The sequence below is a fragment of the Mustelus asterias genome, chromosome 6 (assembly GCF_964213995.1).
Source record: "Mustelus asterias chromosome 6, sMusAst1.hap1.1, whole genome shotgun sequence".
Lineage (NCBI taxonomy): Eukaryota > Metazoa > Chordata > Chondrichthyes > Carcharhiniformes > Triakidae > Mustelus > Mustelus asterias.
Window position 1 is genome coordinate 92,907,595 of NC_135806.1, and position 12,967 is coordinate 92,920,561.

Here is a 12,967-nt window from a genome sequence, read left to right on the forward strand (position 1 = left end):
TAGCTATGAGGAGAGATTGAATACGTTGGAGTTATTTTCCTTGGAACAAAAAAGGCTGAGGGATGGCTTGATAGAGGTGTACAAAGTTTTGAGGGGAAATGGTAGAGTGGACAAGATAAAATTATTTCCCTTGGTGGAGAATTCTAGAACCAGGGGACACTGATTCAAGATAAGTGGCAGTTAGTGTAGAGGGGACATGAGGAAGAACGTTTTATGTAAAGAGTGGTGGGTGTCTGGAATTCGCTGCCTGAGTTGGTGATGGAGGCAGAGACCCTACTCTTTTAAAAAGTACCTGGATCTGCACCTTCAGTGCTGTAACCTACAGACCATGGGCCAAGTGAAAGAAGTGGGATTAGCAAGAGCACCTGGGTGTCCTCAGGTTGGCATGGACAAGATGGAGTGAATAGTCTCCTTCTGTGCTGTAACTTTTCTATGGTGCTATGTGGGACCATGTCTAAGGCTGTGCTGAAAGCCATGTGAACTACAGCAATTGCACCTCCCTCATCCACTTGATCGCTTTTTCAAATTCATTAAGCATGACTTCCTCCTGCCAAAGCCATGCTGACTATAGCAAAGCAACCCACGCCTTTCCAAGTCAGACCCTCTCCTTCTGAAATTTCTCTAACCGCTGACGTGAGAATTACCAGTCTGTAATCCTCTAGTTCATTCTCCGCCAGCCCCCGAGCAGACCCAGTTCCGTGGAGGCCCACATGGACTGACAGCCTGGACTGGCATCCTTATCATCCACCTATACCACCCCCCACCACCCGGAGCATTGCGCTGCATGGTGATGCCCCCCAGCCCTCACTCAGACATGAGCCTGGACGTCTGTGTGCTGTCAAAAGGCAACTTCGGCAGTACCAAGGCAGCAGCACAGTTTGCCTCACAATGAGTCGTCATCATCCTCCTGACTGTACAAGTCACTTGTTCACACAGCCAATCCAGAGAGAGAAACAGCACAGAGAGAGGCAGAGAAGCCAGTTAAAACAGCAGGGGGACAGAGAGTGGCTTCAGAGAGAGAAACAGTGTGGGGAGAGGCAGAAACTTCAGAGAGAGAAATAGTGCAGAGAGAGGCAGATAAGTGAGTTAAAACAACGGGGGAAGAGAAAGAAACTTCAAAGAAAGTGCAAAGAGAGGAGAATTAAAACAACAGGGAAGAGAGCAGCTTCAGGGAGAGAAACAGCATGGAGAGAGGTGGAGAAGCCAGTTAAAATAGTGGAGGAAGAGAAAGAAGCTTCAGAGAGAGAGAGGCGGAGAATTGAGTTAAAACAGTGGGCGAAGAGAGAGCAGCTTCAGAGAGACAAACAGTGCAGAGAGGTGGAGAAGTGAGTTAAAACAGCGGGAAAAGAGAGCAGTTTGAGAGAGAGAAAAACAGCACAGAGAGGAGGAAGAGAAGCCAGTTAAAACAGTAGGGGAGGAGAAAGAAGTTTCAGAGAGAAAAAAGCAGCTTCAGAGGTGGAGAAGTGAGTTAAAACAGCAAGAAGAGAGCATCTTCAGAAAGAGAAACAGTGCACCTACACTGCACTCCTAAATTGTGTTTAGTCCTAAATTAAATAGCTAAGGACTGACAGTTTGCCCTGATATGGGGGTGAGAATGGAGCCAGTGTGCCAAACCAGCAGAATCGGAGGCCATGGTGGAAGCAGCAAAGGGCTATTCACTTGCAAGTGGCAGGTAGCCAATTAAGGTAGGATTAAGGTCAATTAACAGAGGCTGACTGAAACTGTCCAATTGGCCTGCCGTTTCCTGAAGTGTTGGGGCAGACCAGGTGCTTGTAGATGGCCTCTCCAAAAGGGACCTGCACTCCAGATAGGCTTTGAGGCTTTCTTCACCTAACTGGACACAGGCTACCCTATGGAGAGGCTACCTCTCCACTATGGTGGCCTGGCAGCCAGGGCCATTTTTAGTTCAAGTTCCTTAAAGTTGCCGAGCCTGCTTCAAGATTGAGGCACCTTCTCTCTTCCTTACCTGCAAAGGCACCCTGCAGCACTCTGCACTGGAGAACCTCCTATTGGTTCTCTGCCTTCAATATCCTCCCACACATCATCCTTAATGGAAAGGCTTACGTGCCCTTTGGCCACTAACTGGCCAACTCAGAGAACATCATTGTCATGTGACAGTTCCCCATGCAGTGCGAAGTTGGGAGACCCATTTGAAATCAATGTCAATCTCCCAATCCAAAATCCCAAATTTCACCCTAAGTTTCACAGTGAGTATGATGTATATTTGAATTTGGCACACTGATAATAGAATTAAAATGTTTGATGGGAAATGGTGACTGTACTGTATCTTTTACATTTGTTATAATTAGCCGTCAATTTACAAAACAACTCCTTATTCATTCATCTTTATTTATGTTAATTTCTCAAATCTTTAGTAGCATTCTAATAGTTTCACATTTTGAAGTAATATTTCATATTCTAGAAATTTCATATCAAAATCACCATCCATTAATACACACATGCTATAATTTTTTAAACATCACCTGCATTTCTATTTTCTAATTACTTTTCATGTGGATTTTGGAAAACTGTTATGTAGAAAAATAGACCCTCATTTTATGCAAAACTTTATAGTCACAAAATAATCAAAAAAACCCCTAACATTTGCAGTCAGTCAGAACCCAAGTATTAATGACAGTATGAAGTACTTTATAACGTATATACTTATTTGTGGATGGCATGTTGAACACGAGATGTAAATATTTTGGGCGGGATTCTCTGGCCTCCCACAGTGCCTTTCTCATGTCAGGAGGTGACATGCCATTGGCTGGTGGCGGGATCTTCTGTTCCCGTTGCTGTCAATAGGATTTCCCATTGGCTTCACCCCATCTGCCAGGAAACTCACGGCAGGGGTGCACTGTCAGCGGGACCAGAATATCCCACCAGCGTGAACGGCCAGAAAGTTCCAGCCTTTATCTATAAAGATAAAAAACTCTTGTTCACATTTGTGGTCTTTGTAGCATAAAGAGTAGTATACAAATGATGAAAATACTAGAATAACAAAAATAGATATGAACTCTGAGTGACACAAGAAAACAAGTTTTTAAGTACTTTCTATTTGCCGAGGAAGCCAGAGTACAGTTGCTGCCCAGGGAGATATTTAAGTAAGCCATTAACTATTCATGAACTGTTACCTATTTCAAAATACCAGTGTGTTAAGTCACAGGAAATCTATTGCTTAGTCCTGCCAAGGTGGTCTTTGCTGTATCACTTTAGTCTTGCTTTTCTGGACTGGTTTTGATGTTCGTTGACTGACGTATTTCTCAGAGCTGCCCTGCTTAGAGAGATCATCTTGTGATTTCAAAGTAGTATTTATGTTTTTGGTGGTGGCATTAGACATCATCAATGCCCCAGATTGGTGTTTTAGAGAACAAGCTGTTGTAACGGTGGATCCTTCAGCTGTTAAACTGTTAAGCTCTTCTGTTGCCTCATCTTGTGGTGTGTTAGATACCTTATCTACTTTTATTTTTCCATCTGGTATGTCTGGCTTTGAGGCAGATTGTGATGCATGTCCACCATCAGTTTGTTTTCCCATCCTCTCTTTTCGCAGATTTTGAAGCGTTTCTCGGGCATGACTGAACTCTTCCTTCAAAGTTTCAAGTTCACTGGTCAATGAGTCTTGTTGTTTTGCACAATCTTTGACACAGCATTCCAAGGAAAGGAAGAAATCTTTCCCAAACTTGGACAGAGCCTCATCACCTTTAAAAAGAAGAAAAACAATACCAATGTTCAGATTAGAGCAGACATTCTATTCCAGGAGGAACAAGAAAGCATTCTAAGAAAAAACATAAATCAACTGTAATTTTGACAGGAATAGGTATGTTGCTCAACGTTTTTAAATTTCTGCTTTCAATTAACTTTTATAGACACTGATACAGAACAAAATTGGGAATCGAATTACAAAAATTTTAAATCCTACAGTGTTAACTGTGGCTCAGACAGCCACTCCATGACTTGAGGACAAAAATCAAAGCTGGCACTCCAGTGCAGTACTGAGGGAGTACCGCACTGTCACAGGTGTCTACATTTTGATGAAATGTTAAACTGAAACTCCTTCTGTCTTCTCAGGTAGACATAAAAGATCCCACAGCACTTTCCAAAAAAAGAGTAGGAGCCTCATCCTGTGTCCTGGCCAATATTTACTCGACAAAAACAGATTATCTGATCATTATCATATCGCTGTGTAGAAGTTTGTTGTATGCAAATCGGCTGCTGCATTTCCGACACTACAACAATGATGCCACTACAAAAGTACTTCATTGAATGCAAGGAACTTTTGAGACATCTGGTGGTCAGAAACGAGTGGCATAACTGCACATCTTTCCTTTTACGTTGTTGATTAAATTATAGGAAGCAATTAAATAGTTTGATGGCAGAATTCCACAAATGGTGTGTATGGTAGAATGCATTATTAAAATCTACACATGCCGGACCTATTAAATGATCATTGTTCAGTAGCACCGCATTAACAACAGCATTTGAAGAAATAATAGTACGTGGATTGCCGGACTTTCCTTGGTGATAAATAGGAAATAGAAAAAGTTGTAAAGAAGACTATGGAAAGAGAAATTCCTCTTTTATGAACATGCGTATGCAGAAGAAACAGGAGTAGGCCATTCAACCCCTTAAACCTGTTCCGCCATTTAATAAGATCGTGGCTGATTTGAGAGTAACCTCAAATTTACATCCTGCCTACCCCAGATTACTTATCAACCCCTTGTTTACCAAGAATCTATTCACCTCTTCCTTAAAAATATTTAAAGACTCTACTTCCACCACTTTTTCAGGAAGAGAATGCCAAAGATTTACAACCCTCTGAGAGAAAACAAATGACCTCATCTCCATTTTAAATGGATGCCCCCTCATTCTAGATTCTCCCACAAGAGGGAATATCCTCACACCACCCTGTTAAAACCCTCAGGATCTTCTATGTTTCACTTAATTTGCGTCTTACTCTTCTAAATTCCAGTGTTGTCTAACCTTTCCTCATCAGACAACCCACCCATTTCAGCTATTAGTCTGGTAAATCTTCTCTGAACTGCTTCAATGCATTTACATTCTTCCTTAAATAAGGTGACCAATACGATACATGGTACTCCAAATGTGATCTCACTCGTGTCCTGTACAACATGTAGTGTGACTTTTCCCTTTCTTTTAATTCCTGCTTTCTTCTGCTATGTTTCACCTTCTTCTGCAAGAAAGAGGAAAGTTTGCCAGGGAGTTTCATGTAATGTGGTTGTCATGGGCTGGGTTTTTCCCTCCATTCACTAAGTGCGTTGGCAGATGGGAAAAGTGGTGTTTTTCTTACCGGTTGCAATGGTGGGATTTGCTACCTTGTTGTCCAGTTTCCTGCTCATTAAATATCCAGCTGCCTGAAACCTGTTGTTTCTTGGGTAGGTGGCCTCTGATTCGTTCTTTGACTTCAGTGGATTAGTGCTTCTGGCCCCATATTTAAACTATGAACAGCTTGCTCAATTTCTGCATCTCAGGATTGAGATGGCTTCAAAGCAAGAAACATTCTGCCCTCAAGATCAGTGACACATCGCTGGGCCTCTTTCTGGATGCCATGGAGGTCTACACGCAGGTGCTCTACCCCTGTAAAGGCTGGTGGAGTCCCACAAACCTCTCAACTGCAGCTTAGGAGGCAGTGGCCATGGCAGTAAGCATGTCACAGCTCATCACTCTCAACTCCCATGCTCACCAGCCCATTGGACTCCACAGGGATCTCACACACTATCAGCTCAAGGGACATCACCAATCACTCTCTCACATACACCTTCACCTTTACCTCCATCTGGGTTTATATCATGTGTAGCTTGTAACCTCGCCTATGGACTGCTCCACTCAAGATCTGCACAGTGCAAACTTTCTTATTCTCTGTCTTGCCATGTGTCCTCGTATTCTCTCCAATTGTCTTTATGGAGGACAAACTCACCCACAATAGACGGGAGAGGTCCCAGGCTGGTGGTGGCACGGGTCATAGAAGACTAAATCTGTTCATGTAACGACAGTGAGATCGATGGTACACACCCGAGTGAGGGTCCTGCACCAGCTGATCCCTCAGATAATAATATAGGTTCAAACAAACAACAACAGGAGGTCTTGGAAGTCTTGCCTGTAGAGAGTACAAACTGAAAGTAAAACAGCAGCCTTTGAAGCACTCGAATGACATCACCATCAAATCATGTGATCAGCTTTTAAAGCAACCTACAGCCCTTTTAAATATATAACATCTCTCCCCTTTACTTCTGTGGTCATGACAATAAATTACTATGACCAATAATACTCTAGACACAGTACTATGCATCATTACTCATTATGCGCAGTCAATAAGAAAGTCAATCAGGAGGATGTCTATTCCTCTTTGGTTGTGTGCGACATTCTGGAATTTGGCTGTCCTTGACCTTGGAAGTATGATTTGGAACTTCAGTCCACACTTCTTTTCTTGGAACTAATTCTGCAGCATTCTCACATGGTATAGTAGCAGAGACACAATCTTCCATAGTTCTCAACTTTCTCTTTAAGAGTTGTAATGCAAGTGAATTTTGGGTAGTCACATAAGTAGTATTTCTATAAGATGTTAAAAAGCTGTTCACACAATCTGATAATGAACCTTGCTCTTTTGAAGCATCTAAAGAAGGTTTCAAGGATTGAATGAATCATTCAGCTAATCCATTGGTTCATGAGTGATAACGTGAGGGTTATTTGTTGAATAACAGTTATTGCGTCACATTTGTTGGACATGTCAGGTTGGATACTTCAAGGTATTCTATGAAGCTCACCTGACCTGTAACATTTTATGTTGAATTTGGCTAGGATGAGCATGGGAGGTTTCACTTCAGGTGTGTTCCAACTGACCCACGAGGAGTTTTTTCAAAAGCAAAGTTTAACTAAGAATATTGTTGACATGTATAGTAAGACTTAGCAAGAACTTTTAACAATTACAAACAAGAAACACAACAACCATGATAATGTATGACTCTTAAGGAAATATCTCTAATGTATTCCAAACAAAGTCAACATCCAATACACAAAACCTTCCAAATAAACACAATATAGCATAGGTTAACGCCTGCTTGTTTCAGGAATCCTGCCTCCTGGATTGAATGCTGAAAATCCCTTGTGAAGAAACTCAGAAGAGGTTGTAATCGAATCTGTTTCCCAAAACACAGCTTCTTTCAGAAAAGAACAGGGAAAGAAACTACTTCTTAGCTTGCTGCTAAACTGCTTCCAAACACAACTCCCCAAAACAAAACTGAAAGTCCAAAAGGAAAAAAAACCCTATCACCTGACTGCCACAAACAAAACTGAAAGCCCTATCACCTGACTGCCACAGCTTAGTTCCAATGGCATCATTGAAGCTGTAAGCTGCATGATTTTTTAAAAAACTTTCTTAAATGTACACTCACATGACAATGGTACTTCTGAAATAGCATCCTTCTTTTTAGATGCTTTATGTAGGTCTTTACTATCAATAACATGACCCAAATACTGGATCGAAGTCTGGAAAAAGTCTCGCTTTTTTTTTGATACGTAGACCATATGCTTTAAGATGTTCCAATGTTGCTTCCAAATTATTCAAATGCTCCTTTTTACTGGACCCTGTAATTAGAATATCATCCAGGGAGCATTGTACACCAGAGAGACTACTTTCTGATCCAATGATTTGATCCAACGAACATGGCTAAGGCAATCTTTTATAACGAAAAAGATATTTTTGGCTTACAATGGTAAAGAATGGTTGCAATTCAATGGCTACACACATCTGATATGCTTGTGAAAGATTAATCTTTCTGAATATATGCCCATTTGATAACCCAGCAAACAAATCTTCAATTAAAGGAAGTGGATACTGATCAGCACATAACATAGGACTTATGGTTGTTTGAAGACTTTCACTTCGATTTCTACAGTTTTCTCATTTTCCCTGGCTGGCTGGAGAGTCCTTTCTTTCTCTCTAAATGTGCTGTTCTTTTTGCTACTTTCACTCAGAGAGATCAGTGCTGTCCTTTCTGGACCATAATATTATTTTAAAAGTTTTAACTTTTTTTTTACAGGTAGAGGACTTCTCATTTGAAAACTTTCAGACTTTTCTGCCTGCAATCCGTCGGTGTAGGGATGGTTCCCTGCAGGCTTTGTTCAGTAAGAAGTTTAACAACACCAGGTTAAAGTCCAACAGGTATATTTGGTAGCAAAAGCCACACAAGCTTTCGGAGCTCCAAGCCCCTTCTTCAGGTGAGTGGGAATTCTGTTCACAAACAGGGCATATAAAGACACAAACTCAATTTACATGAATAATGGTTGGAATGCGAATACTTACAACTAATCAAGTCTTTAAGAAACAAAACAACGTGAGTGGAGAGAGCATCAAGACAGGCTAAAAAGACGTGTATTGTCTCCAGACAAGACAGCCAGTGAAACTCTGCAGGTCCAGGCAACTGTGGGGGTTACAAATAGTGTGACATGAACCCAATATCCCGGTTGAGGCCGTCCTCGTGTGTGCGGAACTTGGCTCTCAGTTTCTGTTCAGCGACTCTGCGCCGTCGTGTGTCACGAAGGCTGCCTTGGAGAACGCTAACCCGAATATCAGAGGCCGAATGCCAGTGATCTCGGCCTCAGGGATTGGTGCTGGGTCCATTGTTATTTGTCATTTATATTAATGATTTGGATGAGAATTTAGTAGGCATGGTTAGTAAGTTTGCAGATGACACCAATATTGATGGCATAGTGGACAATGAAGGAGGTTGTCTAGGATTGCAATGGGATCTTGATCAATTGGGTCAATGGGCTGACGAATGGCAGATGGAGTTTAATTTAGGTAAATGCGACGTGATGCATTTTGGTAGATTGAACCAGTACAGGACTTACTCAGTTAATGGTTGGGTGTGGTGTAGAACAAAGCGATCTAGGGTACAGGTTCATAGCTCCTTGAAAGTGGAGTCACAGGTGGAAAGAGTTGTGAAGAAGGCATTCGGCATGCTTGGTTTCATTGGTCAGAACATTGAATACAGGAGTTGGGACATCTTGTTGAAGTTGTACAAGACATTGTTAAGGCCACACTTGTCATACTGTGTACAGGTCTGGTCACCCTATTATAGAAAGGATATTATTAAACTTGAAAGAGTGCAGAAAAGATTTACTAGGATGCTACCGGGGCTTGATGGTTTGTGTTATAAGGAGAGGCTGGATACACTGGGACTTCTTTCTCTGGAGCGTAGGAGGCTGAGGGGTGATCTTATAGAGGTCTATAAAATAATGAGGGGCATTGATCTGCTAGATAGTCAATATCTTTTCCCAAAGGTAGGGGAATCTAAAACTAGAGGGCATAGGTTTAAGGTGAGAGGGGAGAGATACAAAAGGGTCCAGAGGGGCAATTCTTTCCACACAGAGGGTGGTGTCTGGAACAAGCTGCCAGAGGTAGTAGTAGAGGTGAGTACAATTTTGTCTTTTAAAAAGCGTTTAGGCAGTTACATGGGTAAGATGGGTATAGAGGGATATGGGCCAAACATGGGCAATTGGGACTAGCTTAGGGGTTAAAAAAGGGGCAGCAAGGACAAGTTGGGCTAAAGGGCCTGTTTCCATGCTGTGAACCTCTATGACTCTATGACTCTTCTTCTAGCTGGGTATATCTTCTTTTTACTTCAAACACTCCTATCCTTTTTTCTTTTTACTCAGGTTTCACTTTCCTTGCTCCTGAAGGCTAATCTCAGATAAGAAAAGATGAATTATGCTGTGAGGATAGTGTATCATTATGTGGAACAACGGTGGTTATTCCCACTCCCGCTAAAAGTTGTTATAAGAGATATATTGTGCACATCCAGGGATGACAAAGATGAAGATGCTCATAAGGGGTTATGTGCGGTGGCCCAGGATAGATACTGCCAGTGAGTATCCAAGAGTTTACTTAATTGTTGGTAAGGCTTAAGATTGGCATAAGATAGGGAAGGCGGTAGCGTAGTGGTATTGTTACTGGACTAGTAATCTAGAGGCCCAGGGTAATGCCCTGGGGGCTCAGGTTCAAATCACCACAGCAGATGGTGAAATTTGGATTCAATAAAAATCTGAAATTAAGGGCCCTATTCTCCCATCGCGATCCGCAACTTTTCTGGCGGGTCCGGTCGGGAGAATCGCGCGTTGGCCTTTTTCCGGATTTGCGCATGTGCGTCTCCCAGAGTCAGAGAACAGTCGCAGTCGAGACCGCGCTGGAAAGCGGCAGGAAGAGAGGTAAGTCATTTGAATCCTTTATAAATGTATTTTAAATATCTTGTTGAAGTTGTACAAGACATTGTTAAGGCCACACTTGTCATACTGTGTACAGGTCTGGTCACCCTATTAGCATAGGTGAGAGGGATTGCATAGGTGAGAGGGATTAGTTGGGTAAATATGTAGGGATATGGGAGTAGGGCCTGGGTGGGATTGTGGTCGGTGCAGACTCGATGGGCTGAATGGCCTCTTTCTGTACTGTAGGGTTTCTATGATTCTATGAGAAAGGATATTATTAGATTCCCCTCCATGTCATTATCGGGCCCGGCACGGAACTTGCTGGGCTCGAATAGCATCTCCCATCCCGCCAGGAGTACTTCATTCCGGCGGGGTTTAGAGTAGCTCCCCAGATTCGGGGAACTAGCGGAAGACCCCGCCGGAATGAAGGTGGGGCAATTGGAGCTCTCCAGGGGGTCAGGTGCCAGGGGGTGATGCTCCCTGGGCATGGGCACCTTGGCAGTGTCAGCCTGTGCCCCCGGCACTGCCCAAGGGGCAAATGCCCATGCCCAGGGGGCACCTTGGCACTGCCAGCGGGCACCAGGCAGTGCCAAGGGGGCAAGGCCTTTCGTGGGTGGGGCCTTCGGCGACTGGTGGGGCTGGGTGGTCCCGCTGCCACTCTGCATTGCGATCGGTCTGGGCTGGAGGGAGGCCAGCAATCAGGGCAGGCTGGGGGGGGTGGGGGGTTGGAGGGGTGGTCTGCCGGAGTGGGGGGGGGGGGGGGGGGCCTGCTGGGGTGATGGGGGTGGGGGGATTGCCACTGCTGTGGGGATGGGCTGGACAACGGGGCGCTCCGGGGCGGGTCATGGCTGGCCGGGAATTGTTGTGGGGGCCGCGATTGGTCCGTGGGGGCGGCAGCTGAAGGGGCAGCACTGCGATGGTCCCTGGGCTGGCCAGCAATTGAGCTGGCCAGCAAACGGGCGGACTGATAGTTCGGAGCCACTGCGCAGAGTTCCTGAGCTGTCAGCCTCCGGCGCGAATAGGCCCCCCTTCCCCCTCCCCCGGGTTTTTAATAACATTCCCGATTGTGACCTCTGCAGTGCACAGAGTGGGGAGATTCGAGTGTGAAGCTACACTGAAAAAACAGTCGTGAACTAGAACAGTTTTCCCACCAATTCAGCACTTTTGGGAGAATCGCCCCCCCTAAAAGTCTAATGATGACCATGAAACCATTGTCGATTGTTGTAAAATCACATCTGGTTCACTAAGGTCCTTTAGGGAAGGAAAACTGCCGTCCTTACCTGGTCTGGCCTACATGTGACTCCAGAGCCACAGCAATGTGGTTGACTCTCAACTGCCCTCCAAGCGTAACTAGGGATGGGCAAAGAATGTTGGACAGCCAGTGATGCCCATGTCCCACGAATGAATAAAAAAAACTAGTCGAACAAACATAATAAAAGCAAATTACTGCGGATGGTGGAATCTGAAACCAAGATAAAATGCTGGAAAATCTCAGCAGGTCTGGCAGCATCTGGAGAGAAGGAGAGAAAAGAGCTGATGTTTCAAGTCCAGATGAGCCTTTGTCAAAACTGTCGAACAAACAGTTGTTAATGCATGAGAACAGTGGGTGTATAATGGATAACAGGATAATTCATAGTTACACATGATGGTGCACGCACTCGTCTTTTGTTCATTAGGAAAAATGGGGAGCTTTGTGTCTTTAATTCAACATGACAAGAGGGATGTTTGAGTTTTGAAATACAACACACCCTACTTGGCTTGCTGTCATGTGACCTCTGCCATGAAGCAATCTTGCTGTAAGCTGCCATTTTAAATCTGTTCAATCAGGACTCATATTTGAAAGCACTAAGAATCTCTGCAGTCTTTCAACACAAAACAACGTGGAAGCAAAATGTTGCACCCATGCAAACTGTCAATGCCACACAATACAGTTCTGCAGCACTAAAGCATTCTGGATGGGACTTTCCGGCCGCGCTCACCCCAAAACCAAAACATCCCGCCCGAGGTCAATAGACTTTTGCATGGTCTGCCCCCGTCGGCTATGATTTCCATGGCGGGCGGGACAGGAAAGCTTCTTCCACCCTGTCTGTAAAGTTCTGGTTGCTCCTTTACATATCAATTGGTCTGAGATTGGTTTAGAAATGCCTGATGTACACTTTCAATTGATTTTCTGGTATCCTGGCATTTGCCCAGTGTTGCAGAATAACTTAGGACACAATACATATGCTGCTCATGTGTCTTTTCTTACCAGCACTATGTTGGTTTTGCAATGGCATCAGAGAATTCACTGCATCTTGCATTTGTTCAGCATTGTTTTTAAAAGCTGTTAAAAAGTCTCTTAAAGCTGCTTCAGAGGTCGTCTCCTTAAGGTTCGTATATGAAATTAGCACTTCTGCAAGTAAAAATATGCTCTTAATAATTATTGTGGTTATACAGAATAAACAAACAAAAATACATTTATAATCGAAGGACTAAGAAATAATGAAGCTCATAAATTATAATTGTCTTAATATTTTGTGCTGTTGTTGCTTCTGAAAAATGGCAATGCAACGCCGTCATGCACTGATCCTAAGGATAACGCTGAAAACAACTGAAGATGGGAGCATCATAGAAAACATAAATCTAGAACACTATCACTGTTATGGATCTGTATAGTAATAGCAGGAACAACAATTTAGCAAGGAGTGATAGGATGATTGCCCAGCAACAGGTAAAAACCTAGTGACTGCAGTGTCTAGCATTCAAA

At 43.5% G+C, this 12,967-nt stretch overlaps 1 protein-coding gene across 1 annotated transcript in view; it reads right to left on the minus strand.

The window, feature by feature from the left end:
- Nucleotides 1–2,330: 2,330 nt before the first annotated feature.
- LOC144495003 (uncharacterized) overlaps nucleotides 2,331–12,967 on the minus strand; it is a 218,217-nt gene continuing 207,580 nt past the window's right edge. The window contains exons 11-12 of the mRNA XM_078214763.1: nucleotides 12,470–12,613; nucleotides 2,331–3,699 (exon numbers count right to left, since the gene is read on the minus strand). Of these exons, the coding sequence (XP_078070889.1) occupies nucleotides 3,179–3,699; nucleotides 12,470–12,613 (665 nt within the window). The 3' untranslated portion in view covers nucleotides 2,331–3,178. The remainder of the gene's footprint in view (nucleotides 3,700–12,469; nucleotides 12,614–12,967) is intronic.